At 35.3% G+C, this 15,187-nt stretch overlaps 1 protein-coding gene and 4 non-coding genes across 5 annotated transcripts; 4 read left to right on the top strand and 1 right to left on the bottom strand.

The window, feature by feature from the left end:
• Positions 1–2,347: 2,347 nt before the first annotated feature.
• On the top strand, positions 2,348–2,441 carry TRNAY-GUA (transfer RNA tyrosine (anticodon GUA)). The gene is made up of 2 exons: positions 2,348–2,384; positions 2,406–2,441. It is a non-coding gene; the product is annotated as a tRNA-Tyr (tRNA).
• Positions 2,442–2,508: 67 nt separating this feature from the next.
• Positions 2,509–2,607, top strand: TRNAY-GUA (transfer RNA tyrosine (anticodon GUA)). The gene is made up of 2 exons: positions 2,509–2,545; positions 2,572–2,607. It is a non-coding gene; the product is annotated as a tRNA-Tyr (tRNA).
• A 66-nt stretch (positions 2,608–2,673) lies between these two features.
• On the top strand, positions 2,674–2,770 carry TRNAY-GUA (transfer RNA tyrosine (anticodon GUA)). Its single transcript has 2 exons — positions 2,674–2,710; positions 2,735–2,770. It is a non-coding gene; the product is annotated as a tRNA-Tyr (tRNA).
• A 1,354-nt stretch (positions 2,771–4,124) lies between these two features.
• On the top strand, positions 4,125–4,222 carry TRNAY-GUA (transfer RNA tyrosine (anticodon GUA)). Its single transcript has 2 exons — positions 4,125–4,161; positions 4,187–4,222. It is a non-coding gene; the product is annotated as a tRNA-Tyr (tRNA).
• A 5,795-nt stretch (positions 4,223–10,017) lies between these two features.
• Positions 10,018–15,185, bottom strand: serp (chitin deacetylase-like protein serp). The gene is made up of 5 exons (XM_011052332.2): positions 14,709–15,185; positions 12,650–13,048; positions 12,222–12,543; positions 11,631–11,930; positions 10,018–11,556 (listed from the first exon to the last, which is right to left on the bottom strand). Exons 1-5 carry the CDS (start codon positions 14,755–14,757, stop codon positions 11,028–11,030), a joined length of 1,599 nt encoding a protein of 532 aa, XP_011050634.2. The 5' UTR covers positions 14,758–15,185; the 3' UTR covers positions 10,018–11,027.
• Between the last annotated feature and the right edge of the window lie 2 nt (positions 15,186–15,187).

A 15,187-nucleotide genomic window follows, 5' to 3' on the forward strand; every position in this document is an offset into this window, starting at 1 on the left:
AAAAAAAAGATATTGCTTCATCTTGATACTTTATATAGAGATGTCTATTATATCTGGCAGCGATCTACGAACATAACGTCGATAAATTCTCCCGTTGATATAAATGTACGTATATCAATAAAAAAAATAATCATATACACGCGCCCCTCGAAATACAAATGGGTTATTATTAAGAGACTACTTCAATTATTTTTTCTCCTATCTAGAGATTGCGATGTGAAACAGAGATATCAAACGTGAACCCATTAACGAACTACGGCAGTCGCATAAACCTCGGATCGCAATCTCGGCACGCTCTCATACCTTTCACTACGAAAATTCTTCCGATATCGCGTCCCAATCGCCATTAAAACACACATGGAAATGAAAGAACCCGCGAAGCGAGCCGATAACAAGGACGGCGCTGCTCGATCGATCGCGAGAAATTTGCGCTCTCGTGACACTGACGAGACGGTCTCGAGGTCGCGTAATGCACTTCGTCGTGATACCAATGATCGCTTAATCGATCTTCCGGTCGCGTCCTTGCTTGTCTGAAAAAGAGTCTTGGGATAGCCGGAAGAATTGCTGACGAAACGAAATCTGAAACTGCTTTCGCCATTGTAATATCGCCAATACTCATCTGTCATTAAACCAACCGATCACGTGTCATCTATTAGTCCGTGATTCTGTTTTCCGAAGATTCGCATTCTGCAATGTCTCCTTCTGGAGAAAAGCAAACGGAATATGCGTAGGTAACGCAATGAGATGTGGCAAGTACGATGCAACTTATTCAGAGATTTCAAACTGTACTGAGAAAAAAATATTTTTAGTATTTATAACTATAATTGCATAGTAAAATAATTATAGATACTCAAAAAACGCTTATGCTGAAATATCTAAAAATTTAGCTAGATAGAGATCTGAAAACAATTTTATTAGATGCTTTATTGGATACCATCTAAATAATTATATTGAATGCTTAAACTGGTTGCGAAAATGTTTTTTTGCAGCATTAACATCATGCTTAAGCGTCCTCAATATATATTATATATCATAATTATTATGATGGTTCAATATAATTATTAGGTATAATTATCATAATTATTATGATGGTTCAATATAATTATTAGGTATAATTATTAGAAATCAAATTCTCTTATGCAATTTCATGTTTAGAAAGCAGATTGGAAAGTAACATAAAAATAGAAATTTGTTTCATTAAAAAAGTATTTTAAAAATGCATATTTATTTGTGCAAATTTGTATATTTTGTGCAAGTCTACAAAAAATATCTGTATAAAAAATTCAATGTCTCTAATAATTATTTTCAAATCTATCTAGCTGAATAATTTTTAGATATAGTATTCCAGCAAAACCAATCCTTTCCACATAGGAACTTCATTTTTATGTTACTGTTATAATAATAATATATATGTATAAAAAATTATACTTATAGTTCCATATACTAAAAAGAAAATATATGATTTTTCTTAAAGACAATTATAAAATTATATTAAATTATGTTAAATAAGCTCTTAACTAATTATCGTGCAATCATAAACTCCCAAATACCAAATACTTTTCTCCTAATACGCAATGTACCGATTCAGCAACAAACACTAGCGCGAAACGGGGTCTGGGTTTTATGCTTCATCTTTCATTTCGCTAGAATTTTAATAAGATAATAAATAAAGTAGCTAATTAAGTCAGTTGAACACACGATAAAGTGCAACTGAACATTGGAAAAAAGTTGAAAGGGAGTGGGTTAACGAGGTCGCATGGCAGCTAAACTTGTTCGATATTTTCGAACAGCAAGTTCTATATCGCGGGTGAAAACGCCAGTTGGCTTGCCTTTGCCTCGAAATCTGCATAATCACTTTCCATCGAGATTAGATTTTCCCTTGCCATGGGCGGATCTTACCGCCGCGGGATTTTCCACCAATTGAATTGGTCTCATGCTGGGTTTCCACCTGGCAATTTGTCCCTCGTTACGCAGACGGCGGTTTCACACAATTATACCTGTTATTCGGCCCGAATAATCGGTCCCGGCGATTCGACGGAATTGGAGTGGGAAGAGAATTTCGCTCGTTCATGCGGAACGCTCGTGTAACGCCAGTAGCGGGATACGGTTTATTATTACGCTCTCTACCTGTCTTACGTCGACAGCATTACATTAATATCGCGGCAATGCACCGACAATACGCCAACTGAGCGAAAAACGTCGCTAGTATAATAATGTCATAAATTTACGTAGCTGTTTTATAAATCGCCTTTTTATCGCCGATTTGTACACAAGTCCACGTTGATCACTTGGACTATCTGGTCATTTTTATCAATTATGATGGTATATTAAATGCAATTAACAACAGCCTTCGATAGCTCAGTTGGTAGAGCGGTGGACTGTAGTTATTGAATGCAAAATGAGACATCCATAGGTCGCTGGTTCAAATCCGGCTCGAAGGAAATCTTTTAGTTCCTTTATAATATTCTTTTAAATAATTAAGCATTCTGAAGAAACAAATACCACATACCTTCGATAGCTCAGTTGGTAGAGCGGTGGACTGTAGTTGTGTTTAATTATTCAAAAAGAGACATCCATAGGTCGCTGGTTCAAATCCGGCTCGAAGGAATTCTTTTAGCTCCTATATAATAATTCTTTTAAATAATTAGGCGCTCTGAAGAAATGGATTGCAAGCCTTCGATAGCTCAGTTGGTAGAGCAGTGGACTGTAGTTGTTTATTGTTTATGTAAAAGATATCCATAGGTCGCTGATTCAAATCCGGCTCGAAGGAATTTTTTTATTATTTGTTGCAAATTTTAAAAGTCTAATAACAAATAGAAATTAGCCGTTAAATTTAATCTAATTGCATTATGAAGTTTGAAAAAAATAGTTTTTGTTAGAAATATATCTTGCTTTTTTATTTCTGTCTTTGTTTTCACTTTAATTATTTCTAAATTATGCACAATTTTTGTCATGGAAATTATTTCGCCTAAATAAAATAAGTATTTTTAATAGCTTCATTGATGGAGTGAAAGATTGCAATTAAATTGAAGCATAAAAATTCTTTGCGAAATATATTAATCTTTTATCCCATTCCAGATATAGCTACATTGATAACGAGAAAAAAATGTTTGATACTTGTATTTATAACTATAATTGCCTAGTGAAGTAATTATAGTTAGAAGCTTCATTTTCAGTTATTATTGCTATAATATTAGTAATTATAACTATTATAAGTATTTATAGTTCTATATCAAAAAAATATATGATTGGTATCGAAAATATAATTTACAATTGTAAATATATAATTTACATTGTTTTTGATACCAATTGTATATTATATATATATATATATATATATAGAGAGAGAGAGAGAGAGAGAGAGAGAGAGAGAGAACTATGAATATAATTATTACATTATAGCAGTAATAATTACATTGAAGCGCTATAATTTTGCCATACAATTACAATCACAAACACTTTTCTGATATTTTTCTGATATCACATTTTTATTTGTAGAAGTGATATAACAAAATGTTTTAAAAATAAATAGTCAAATTTTAACAGTATATTCTATTTATAAACTTAAAAAAATCATATAAACCTACTTGAAAGTGTTTTTAAAATGTTTTTGAATTTACAGTGGGTACAATATATTTATAAAATTTGGTTGTACAATATATTTATAAAATTTAGTTTCGAAGACACTCTGTATATATGTTTATACATTCTTTAACAGCTTAATTAGTAGAATAGAAGACTGCTAAATATAGCAATCCATAAATGATTTAAATCCGACTTGAAGGAGTTTTTTTGCCTACCTTTCTTCCAAGAATTTTCTTTTAAAAATATTTAATATTCTACGCAACGTTGATGAGAGTTTAATAGATTATTATTCATTCTTTTAGGTAAATACATGTAGCTTCTATATCTTCAATAGCTTCATAGAGCGGAGAATTGTAATTGATTATTTTCTTATAAATTTCGTAAGTTGCTAGTAAATTCAATAGAGAATAGTTCCTTTCTGATATTATGTTGTCATTTATTTCAGTATATATAGTGTAATAAGTAAATATTTTGTTTCAAAAGATATATATAACGTCTTTTGAAAAGACCTGATTTATTTAAGTAACCTTCAGCACAAGCCTTCGATAGCTCAGTTGGTAGAGCGGTGGACTGTAGAGGTTTAGAGCTCCCTTTAGAAGAAATCCATAGGTCGCTGGTTCAAATCCGGCTCGAAGGAAACTTTTTTTTATTATTAGGATAAATATGTTTCTTCGTTAATCTTCGTTATATTTTTGCAACAATAATGGCAATCTATACTTTATCCATTCTATCGGAATTAATTATTTGTTATACAACAAAATATATATATAGATTTTTTATATAACAATATATGGATTTTTTGAAGATATATTCTATTTGTATGCCACTGTTAATTTCTTCTTATACACCTATATAATTTTTCATTTAAAATGTCAATCTCGTACTAATAAAAATAAAAAATTATAAGGATAAAAAAAAGTTAATAAGTCCAGCTAGTTATACGTATTATAATTTAACTCTAATTGGTATTATACATAGAGTTAGGTATTCGCTCAGAAATTTCCTTAACTGATATACTAGAAAAATATATGTATAATTATTTATTTTGTTAATGTGTAACTCTGTCACAAAAACTTTTTTTTTACCTTTTCCACTTACAAATTATATTATTCTAATCAAAATTTGATTATTCTAACCAAATTGTGATTAGAACAAAATTATGTTGAATAACATTTTCTTACTGTTTCAATAAAAAATTGTGTTGTTCTAATCAAAATTTGGTTATTCAATCTTTTTTTGACAAAAAAGATTATTTATTGTATTTTCTGTATATAATATTAACATTGAAAATAATAATAATGAAAATAAAAATGTAATTATGAAGTTTATTCTAATATATACACTTCACAAGTTATCCAATTCATCTCGCAAAACTTATACGTGTACAGTAAAAATATCTGTTGTTTTCATTAAGCGGATGTTATTTTTAATTCATCCGTCGCGATATCGTCGGCCGGTGAAATTGAGCATTGCGAAAAAATCTTCGGGCTCTGCCTCCGATATCGTCGGGCAAGGAGAATTTCAATTAACAGCATGGAGATAAGTCGGTACGATGTTTATCTGCATGCGTCTCTGACTGAAAACAAGTCGCGGTAAACAAGTTAGACGAATATCTGCGAATATCTGGCCGCGTATCTCGCCTTCTGTCACCCACTGACCTAGTAGGAGCAATTTCACCGGAGCCACACCGTTTCTTCAGTTCGGTATCGAGGCGAGCCAGGCGCCGCGCCGCATCGCGTCGATCCGCCGACCAGAGAGCCGAAGTTATTAAATATTCCATTATCGGGATTCTTACACTTGCAAGCGGCTTAACGGCTCGGTCCGCTTTGTTTTAGCTCTATTCTGTAAAATAGTTAACACACCGGAAGCGCGCCAGGTAGTGTGCGCTGCCTCCAGCTTTCGAAATTACATCCCCTATCTTTGTTCTCTCCACCGGAGCGAATTATTATTAATAATGCAACGTACGCGACTTTGCATAAAGTGAATAATTGCATGGCTACACTTATTGACACATAGACCGTTTCGAGTTGTTCAAATTGTTTCATCTAGGGTATAATTTGGAACTTAATCCTCAAGTAAAAATATTCATAACAAATTTCTAGCTGGAACATGTGACATAATTTATTTTCACATGCATTAAAATTAGGCCGATACATCCAGTTGAGTCATGTAATGTTGCATAAAAAGCGTTTAACATTTTGGAGTAATCGAATATTTTTACGTAATCATCAGCAGTTAAGTATGTCGTATATACCGAAACGACAATATCGCTTCAAAACTAATACTGGTGCGATAAACTTGGGACTTAATAACAGTCCACGTTTAAGCTCATGAAAGTTTTATCATATCCGGTGAAGATAATCGATCCAATCGAAGGCAAGCACGTGATTGTGGCATCTGGATAGCGCCGTTAGGCGTGTTTCGTCTTTAAACAGCAACGGCCTTGCCATGGTTCCGCGAGACACGCAGCTTTCTCTACTTTCGCTTATGCGAGATTTTCAGGTTGCCGTTTAGCGCCGTTTACGCGTGTTCTGAACGACGCCGAGAAATATTGCATTCCATGAGAGAAGAGGAGAAAATTCGTCCTATTCGATATGCAATCGATATCGCCTTCCAGAGATTCGTTTATTAAATTATCCTTGTGAATCAGTCAATTAAATTGTAGTATATTCCGAGCAATTAGCGAGATGATTAATTTATGTAGAAAAAAAATTTTTGGCCGCGATCAAAGTGGATCAAAGTTCTAATTAAATGGTAATATTTATTTAATCAAGCATTACATTTATTTAATGTAATATGGAATCCTTTAAAACCCTTTTGGTTATTTTGTTATTTATAATAACCTTCAGATATAAATACATATATTTTAATAACTCTCTGTTATAAATGTTTTCTAGAAATTATTTTCGCCGATTCCTATAATAGATAAAAAGACTAATAGATAAATTCTACAAAACATACATTGATTGTGAGAGAAAGCGTTTATTATTTATGACTATAATTGCCTAGTTGAATTATGGATTAAGTAAAATCCATTACTATGCTACAATGATAGTAATAATTATTATATTTATACTTCTAGATATCAAAATAATATATAATTTATTATTTTTGTTGCTATCTATAGGTATATGCATATATTTTTTTAATGTATAATTTTTTACCTTTTTAGCAATTTTAGTCACTAATATTAAACACTTTTCTCTCAGTATACTATCTTTAAAGATACCGTCTTTGTTGTTATGAAATTTATTAACATGCCTTGTGCGGATAAATGGAATTTGATCGTAGGTGAACCTCCCATTTGCGCGCTGCAGAAAAATTATCTAACAAAGGCTTTACCGCAAGTAGAAGAGATGCATGTCGATTATGCGAATAGACATTTAAATAATGTGAAAATGAATATAATGCGATTACGTTTATGGTTACCACAATACTGCAGAAGCATATATGAATATTTAATATAAAGTAAATATCCCAATGATTGAACTAATAAGAAGATACGATCAATTCTATATTATTATTAATTATAAATTAAAATTGTATTACAAATGCAATTAATATTTATATAAAACTTTGTTTTGTCGATAATTGAAAAATACTATCATATATGTTAAAAAAGAAACTTACATGATTGATATATTACATCATTAATTGTATCAGTAATTAAATTTCTAATAAAAAATAAGTTTTATAAATTTAGTTTTCATTTATTATAATAAAAAAATACAATACATATTTAGATAAATACAGTACAATATTTTTAAAAGTTTGAAAACGTATAAAAACATCCATACAGCAAAGATCATTATTGAAATATTGCAGCAACTATGTAACATTCCAATAATAATGTAACATTGCATGTTGCTGTAAGTTTCTGTGCTGTATAAGATTATGTCTTATTCAAGATGATAAGAAGATAAGTAAAAATATGACTATCCTGTAAAATTTGAAGGGAATAATTTTTTTGCAATAATTTTCAATTAAACTTATATATTTTTATTACTTGTTTTGATACAAAATATTTAACTTCTCTTTAGATTGTCATTTTTGCTGTTATTGACAAATATGTTGTTTCTTCACTGGGCGCATTTAGTTATTAAGACAATAACCTTGCTCCCTAATCTTTCGTGTATAATAACATAGAACTAAGTTAGTACGATATATATATACATGACCTCGTGTACAATCTCTCATTTACGATCGCTCGATAGCGATTGAGGTACCTGTTGCTTGCAGAATAAAACTTCCATCAGCGACGGAATCCTCTTGTTGATTAAGCTTGTCTCGAAACGATTCTAAACGAAGACGAAAGAGAGGCTGGAATGAGGCATTGGAATGCAACCGTCGGCGGCCGGTTGGTATTTCACGCGAGGTTACTATTATTTTTTCCCTATTCCCGCGTTTGTCCTTTCTTTTTCCCCGATTCGTCGATCCGTAGGTAGAGAATAATGGTGGGTTGGCAGCATGCAAATCGATATATTCTGTATAATTAAACGTGTACGCTCAATGTCTTGCTGTCATATAACAACATAATGTCGTTAATTTGCCTTAATTAACTTACACTTAGTAAATAAGATAAAATATGAAGACAACTTGTAATTGTGCTTCATGCTTCAAGTCATTATAATGCGTGCGACATGCTCTTCACTTTTGTATGAATTAATTCGAGTTTTGCGTGGAAGTTCGCGTGCAGTGTTATAAATAATTACACATCCCAAATGGGAATGTGTAATTATTTGCCGCACCTAATTGCTGACAAAAAACTCCAAACTCTTATCTACTTTGCTGTAATTAATCAACAACTTTTAATCGTGAATAATAAAGATGTATAAGAATAATATCTGCAACATATCCTGGTTAGTAAAAGTCAGAATATGCTCTAAATTTTTAGAAAGATTATGTTTATAACGTTTATGAAAATATATATTTAAGAGTTTTGTTGACGATTACATTATTTATAAGAGTTTTGTTGATGGTTACATTGTTTGAAAATAACAAACTTGGTTAATCCTCTGTTTCATTTTACAAACACTTAGAAAACTATAGTAGAAATATTTGAGACTCTCTCTCTCTGTTGTCATTAAACGTTACTTGATATTTCACAATCATAAACATCTCATAAACAATTTCCATGTTTAAATTTCCATTTCACAAATCACTCAATAAATTTGAAGCAAATAAAGCATCTACTTAATACTAAGCAAGTTTTTTATTAACTTTCAATAAGTTATTTTTGTCAGGTACGAAATATGTAATGTTTATATAAGAATATATAAGAATATTTTTTAACTAGAATATGTTTTTTAAATGAAAAAATTATGAAAAATGCAAATTTTTGTATATTGCTGTCGAAACATAATACAAAAAGTTTCGTGACGCTTTACAACCAGGATTAAAAATTATTTCAATGAGAAGTAGACATGTTTTTAAAAACAATTAAGATAAAATTAAAAAAATTTTATCTAAATCTTTTATTAAAGAAATTTTTATTAAATTGAGTTGCTGAATATAAATATTAACCTTATTGAACATTGTATTTACTAATATTTATTTTTCGGAACATCTAAATTTCCAATTCCAATCATTTTTTGTAAAAATTATATACCTGATACATCCTCATAAGAATTTAATGATATATTTTAGAATACATTAAATTAGGTGATTTAAATAATATTTAGATAAATTAGTAAATCGATAGTTTCTCAATAATTGGGCTCATCCTCGAAAGCGCTTTCTTAGACTTTCGCTTTCAGTTTTCTCGAGGCAGGTCGTAGCAGGATCAGATCGTCCTTAATTCGTCGCGTCATCGATGTCCGTCGCACAGTAAATCGAATTCAGATCAAGGCCGCCACAGTCGAGACACGCAAGCGAGATTTTCAGAGCAATTACGAAACTGGAATGAGTCTCTCTGTCATGGCGCATAAATTGGAATAACCTCTCATATCTCGCAATGATGTTCGTCGCGTCTCGCAATTACACCAGCTGTAAAACTAACGATCCTTTGCCGGATCCAAATCGACCGACAAGAAAATGTGTAGGACGCGTCCTTGCGAGGGAAGCATTTTGCAATTCGCAAATAAAATTTCCCTTCGACGCTCGCACATGATAACAGATATTTTCCCCACAACTTATCGCGTAATTTAAACGAAACACATTAATTCCAATTAACTCGGAACGAGGGAGCTTTAAAAGCTTGCCGCAGCGCGGATCTATATTAACGAAGTAATGAGAAAAATAATAAACGGATGAATTTCCGCGTGCACGTTTTCTCATATCTTAAGAATAAATTCCTTCCTTTCCTTCATCGGAATGACGGTCAAGTTTGCGAGGCCTAAGCGTGCCCCACTTTCTAACCCATTACCGAACGATCGTAATGGTTAACACGTCGCAAATGAGTCAGGGAGAAAAGAAATAATGAAAACAGACCTGTTCATGTGTGATTTCTCAGAATCTTTTATTCAAAGGTTCGTCGAGAACGCTACGTTGGTAGTATCACTTAATTTTACAAATATACATACGCAATATTTAATTTTCATATATATATATATATATATATATATATATATATATATATATCGGCAAACCCTTAAAAAAATAAGGGCATACCTCAAATCGGGGAACAATTGCCGATCTTCGAAGATTATTTCTGAGGACGGGAAAGAAGATTTAACGGGAAGAAAGCACGTGTTTACCGATAGATCGATATCGATCGTTGCTTTCATTGGGATATCGGAAATGCGATAAGAGCGAGGGGGGTTATATTACATATGAAATCCCACTCGTGGATCGCCAAGCCACCGCCATCGAAAGATCCGCGATTTCTCCTCGTAGGATCGGGTGGGGCGCGATATTTTGCTTTTGCTTCTGCCGATTTCTAGTGGATATGCGCGCAGCTCTCGTCATCGTCATCGTTATTGTCGTTTTTATGATCGGTCAACGTGACCGTCATTGCCGCCTCGTGGACTTCGAGGATGTCGCCTTCGGGAGTCTATCACAAATTACTGACGCATAATGAACGTTAGCTTTAATTACATCTGTGAACACGAAGCGGATAAAAAGTTTCATTTTACTCCATTCATCTTCAGTCCATTAGACTCCGTATTATTTCAACTGAACAGAACTAATCATCACAGATACGTCGTTCTCAACGATAAAAACAGCGAAAAATATTGGCAACTAAGGGCGATCATCGGAGTCTAACGGACTGATGATCTTTCTCCTCATCTTCTCCATGTGCCTCGTCGTAATCGCCGTCGCTCTCGAAAGTCTCGAGAATACTTGGCGTTGGTCGGTGACTTCCGGCGCCGTTGGATCGCGAAGATTCGCGACGTCCCTTTCGACCGACGTCAGGTTGAGGTACAGGGAGAAAAGGATTGGCAGAACTAAGGAGAAAGAGGAAAAATTTAACTTAGACGAGAAGAAGAATCGCGCTCGGCAGTTTAGAAGAAGCCGTCACCAGTCGGATCATTCACCCAAGGATAATTGTTGGGACAGCGGACACAAGTCTGAAGGTTGATGGTCTCGCCGGGCACCTCTTTCGAGGTCAGTTTACAGGTATGGGGCACCCAGCACGCCGGTGGTCCCTCCACCGTACACTTCTCCCGCCAGGGCTCAAAGTTCTTCGACTCGGTAATGGTGCGCGGATTCTGAATCCATTGAATCACCTGAGTCATCGTCACAAAGTACACATCATTGTGGCTCTGCAAGATTTCGTCAATCCAATATAAGAAGGCATCCAAGAATTCGGGATTATTCTTCAGCCAGGCGGCGTGGAAGTAGAGACCGAGAGGGGCACGATTCTGCTCGTAGTGACGATCAAAGTTGTGATTGAGGAAGTTATAGAATTGATCGCCGGTCAAGATATTACTGCACGAGTCCACCATAGCACAGCCGGGCAGATACTCATCGTTCTGTGGATCCTCACGCCGATCCAGCTCATTCATCACCATCTCCCACACGGCGTGCGATCTGCAAATATTCGTCATATTTAGGACTATCATTGTAAATGCGTTCAAGAATTCTTTATAGGGATTGATATTCACCTAGTGGGACAGTGTTGAAGATTTCCGTGACAACGATGCGGCATTCTGAAGTACATGGTGTATGGCCACAGCGGAGGGTTGTTCAAGGCCGCAGTGATGGTGGAATCATACAAGAAGGCTTGCTCCTCCATCATAGTGAACTGATTGTTACCGCCTACCCGCAGATACGGCGCTCTGACGCCGACTACGCTGTTATCCGTCAGATTTGCGAACTTCTCGGCGATGATCCTCATGCCAGCCATCTCCTTGGCCCACTCATCGACGGTAGCGTCCGACCAGAAGCGTTCGTCATCATTGTGCCTTGCCCCAAAGTTGTCATGTAAGCATTATGTAGTGACCATGTTCTGATTTTTAACAATTATGACTATGGTCATGAGCGACATGACATGACATGACGTATCGTGGGGACAGGCGTACTCGTGAACCTGTCCTCCAATTTACGAACTCATGAACCTGCTCTCCTGGGACTTTGCGGTAAGAACGGGTCTCTCCGTGATAACTTCGCGAAGAAAGTCAAACTTGGGACGGAGTTTTCTAAATGGCATGTAAATGAGAGAAATGACAGTGTTATTAGAAGGAGTCAATTCTTACGAGATTGAATGGACGGCGATTTCGTGGCCTTTCCTATGCATCTCCTGGACCGCGGAATAGTTGGTGTACTTATGCGATACGAAGAAGGTTGCCTTGATGTCGCAGCCGTTTGGATTCTTGCGCTTGCTGTTGAAGATCTCTTTATAGAGGCCAATGTTGTTGTTGTTAATGGCGTCATCGAAAGTAATTGTGACCATCTGAGGAACATCTTTAGACGGAAGATCACCGGGTATCGTGGTACCATCCTCTGAGCAGAAACAGTCGGGCAGGGTACATACAGAAGGATCGCATGGTGGAGCTCTATTGGGATCATTGTCCATATCTGGAACGTCGAAAAGATTGCAACCATTCTAAATTTAAATGTTTTTTTTTATTTTTCGCGATTAAATTACGATAAAGATTACTAATTTCCTTTAATGTCGACTTACCGCAAATGTTTTCATCAGAGCCGTCAGTGCAGTCCTTTTCTCCGTTACAGAAGAGACCCCTCTCGATACAAGCTCCATCACCGCAAGCGAGCAAGCCGTCTTGACAGAGCGGTTCCTCAGTATAAATCATAGGCTTGGCCTTCCTTTCTTTGTTCTTCAGTTTACAGTTATTGACGGAATCCTTCCAGTCGCAGGTCTGCTTATCGATATCGAAGTACAAACCAGCCGGGCATCTTATTGCCTGCAGACCGGAACTCGTACACTGAATAACATCACGGCAATTGTCACCCTCACCCGCGACCAATCTAAACCACTCGCCCGCATCCTTGTCTTTACAAATCTCGTTCTCGAAGCTTTCTTCTTTCTTCTCTTCTTGTCGTTTAACTCGGATCGAGCCCTCTGAAAGAAAACAATTTAATAAGCATTTTGTATTATCTGCAATTAATTATTTGCAATTTAATAATACTTCAGATTTAACCGCGTGTTATTACGATTACAATAATATAATAGGATAAATTCGCGTATCTAAAAGAATATAAATTGTATATGTAGCTTATTGTACAATTATTACAACAATATAACTATTTACAAAACTATTTATATTACTATTTCTACATTATTTTTTTATAAGATATAATTCGTTAAAATATATATATATATATATAATTTTTCTGTATATTAAAAAAGTACATAGAAAAATGAGATAAGACTTGTCTAACAAGCTTGTAAACTTGAGAATATTACGAATTGATATTTAAATCATTAAGTTTAAATCGTCAAGCTTTTTTAAGAACATTATTCTTTCTTAGAATTTCTTTGAGAAAGAAATTTTCTTTCTTTCAGAAGAAATAATCTGTCAGAACGCACTTGATCCCGTTGGTCCCCCGGGCTAGCGAAATGACTTTGCGGCTGAGCAACAAACAGGGAAAGTTGTGCCCCCACCCGCACCATTTTCAGAGGCTTGGGGCACGGCAGTGACGTCACCCATCCGGGACCGACCGGACCGAGAAGCTTTCACGCTCTAATCTCTTATGCAACCTGTCCCGATGATCGACTCGATTATATTAAATTATCCCTTTTGTCACCACAAGCATTGCTTGTCTTCGGTTTAGAAAAAATGGAGAATCAGCTATGAAACCTCAGAATGGAAAGTACAAGAATAGACTAAGAAAATGTCAAGCGCCAGATTGCAACGGCACTTTCGCCATCTTGAATGGCTCTGCACGATCTCACGTGTCCACCTGTGCGATACTCGAGATATTTCTCATTAAATTATTCTTCACATATTAATCGTTGCAATTGATTAGCATTTTTTAGATATTAATTCATGATCTCTCCTTAAAAGATATGTATAACTACATGTCTTTCATAATTTAATTAATATATGATTTTAATTATTCAAGATTCTTATCAGCGCTTTGAAGAACGTACATTCAATATTATCTACGATATCGCGAATCATTTCCGGTAAAGTTACGATTCTTGTTAGATTACGATTCTTGTGTGCAATTCTAATGCGATGTATAAAGAAAACAAAGGCTAAATGTAAAACTATTTGTAAGAAAATAATTATTATTTAACAGAAAAATTTGATTCAGATCACGAGATTTTCAAATCATTAAGTAAGAATCGTTTCCTATAAGTTACGATTGGTAACGTTTGAAGAACTTTCATATGTTATTTCGCCGAAAATACATCGAACATATAAACAGAATTATTAACTTAGAACATATAAACGGAACTATTTATGAGTTTAGAAAATTAGCGAAAAGGGAAGACTGCAAATATTTTAGTTACTTCTACGGCGTTACGTTCTATGGCGTTCTTTGATGTAAAAGTGAACAGCTGGAAAAATAATTCCGAATTCAATTAAATGAATCAACGTGTTCGTAGTCCTTCTCTAATTTCAACATTCTCCTTGCTCTAATTAGCAACATATATGGTCCGTCTCTATCAATGTCTAAGATCGATGCGGAAATATGATAGCCGCTTATACCGGTTGATGTATGTAGAATATCGGCGACAACGAGAGAGCTGAGTAGACAAATCTGTTACTCACCGGCAAAGACGAAAGCTGCTACCAGGAGCAGCACCAACGAGGACCTCATGCTCCTCGGTAAAGAATACAACTTCCTCTTCTCGACCACGTCTTCGTCGTCGTCGTCTTGCCACGAGCTGCTTCCAGGATATCACCCACCTCCTTACCCCTCAATCACTCCCGTTCAACTGACGTTCGAAACGCTACTGTTTAGGAAGGGATAAAAGGGAACCGATCGGGGTGGGGTAGCGATGTAGGAACGTACCCGTTCACCACTTCTGGGACGAGGTAGGACGCGATAGAGGATTAAATGCTCAAACAGGACTCTAATTCTAGGACGAAGAAGACCCAAGCTAGAACTCAGTCGCGAGACGCCTATCGGCGATCCTCTTCATGTAACGACACACGAGTCGGACGAGGACGAGTAACGCTTTCAAGGACGCGGACCTTGAAGGTGTAGGTACCGCTCACGGACTGGCTGAGGCCCGCCACTGGTCGGG

Source organism: Acromyrmex echinatior, chromosome 1 (genome assembly GCF_024713525.1).
Source record: "Acromyrmex echinatior isolate Ae372 chromosome 1, ASM2471352v2, whole genome shotgun sequence".
In the NCBI taxonomy this organism is placed as follows: Eukaryota; Metazoa; Arthropoda; class Insecta; order Hymenoptera; family Formicidae; genus Acromyrmex; species Acromyrmex echinatior.

What these genes read in the sequence shown, in the direction of transcription:
- serp (XM_011052332.2), bottom strand. Translation starts at nt 14,757, where the DNA reads ATGAGGTCCTCGTTGGTGCTGCTCCTGGTAGCAGCTTTCGTCTTTGCC. An exon ending in AGCAGCTTTCGTCTTTGCCG is followed by an intron (nt 13,049 to 14,708) that starts GTGAGTAACAGA and finishes GTTTTCTTTCAG; the next exon opens with AGGGCTCGATCCGAGTTAAA. An exon ending in ATCGCCGTCCATTCAATCTC is followed by an intron (nt 11,931 to 12,221) that starts GTAAGAATTGAC and finishes CTTTGGGGCAAG; the next exon opens with GCACAATGATGACGAACGCT.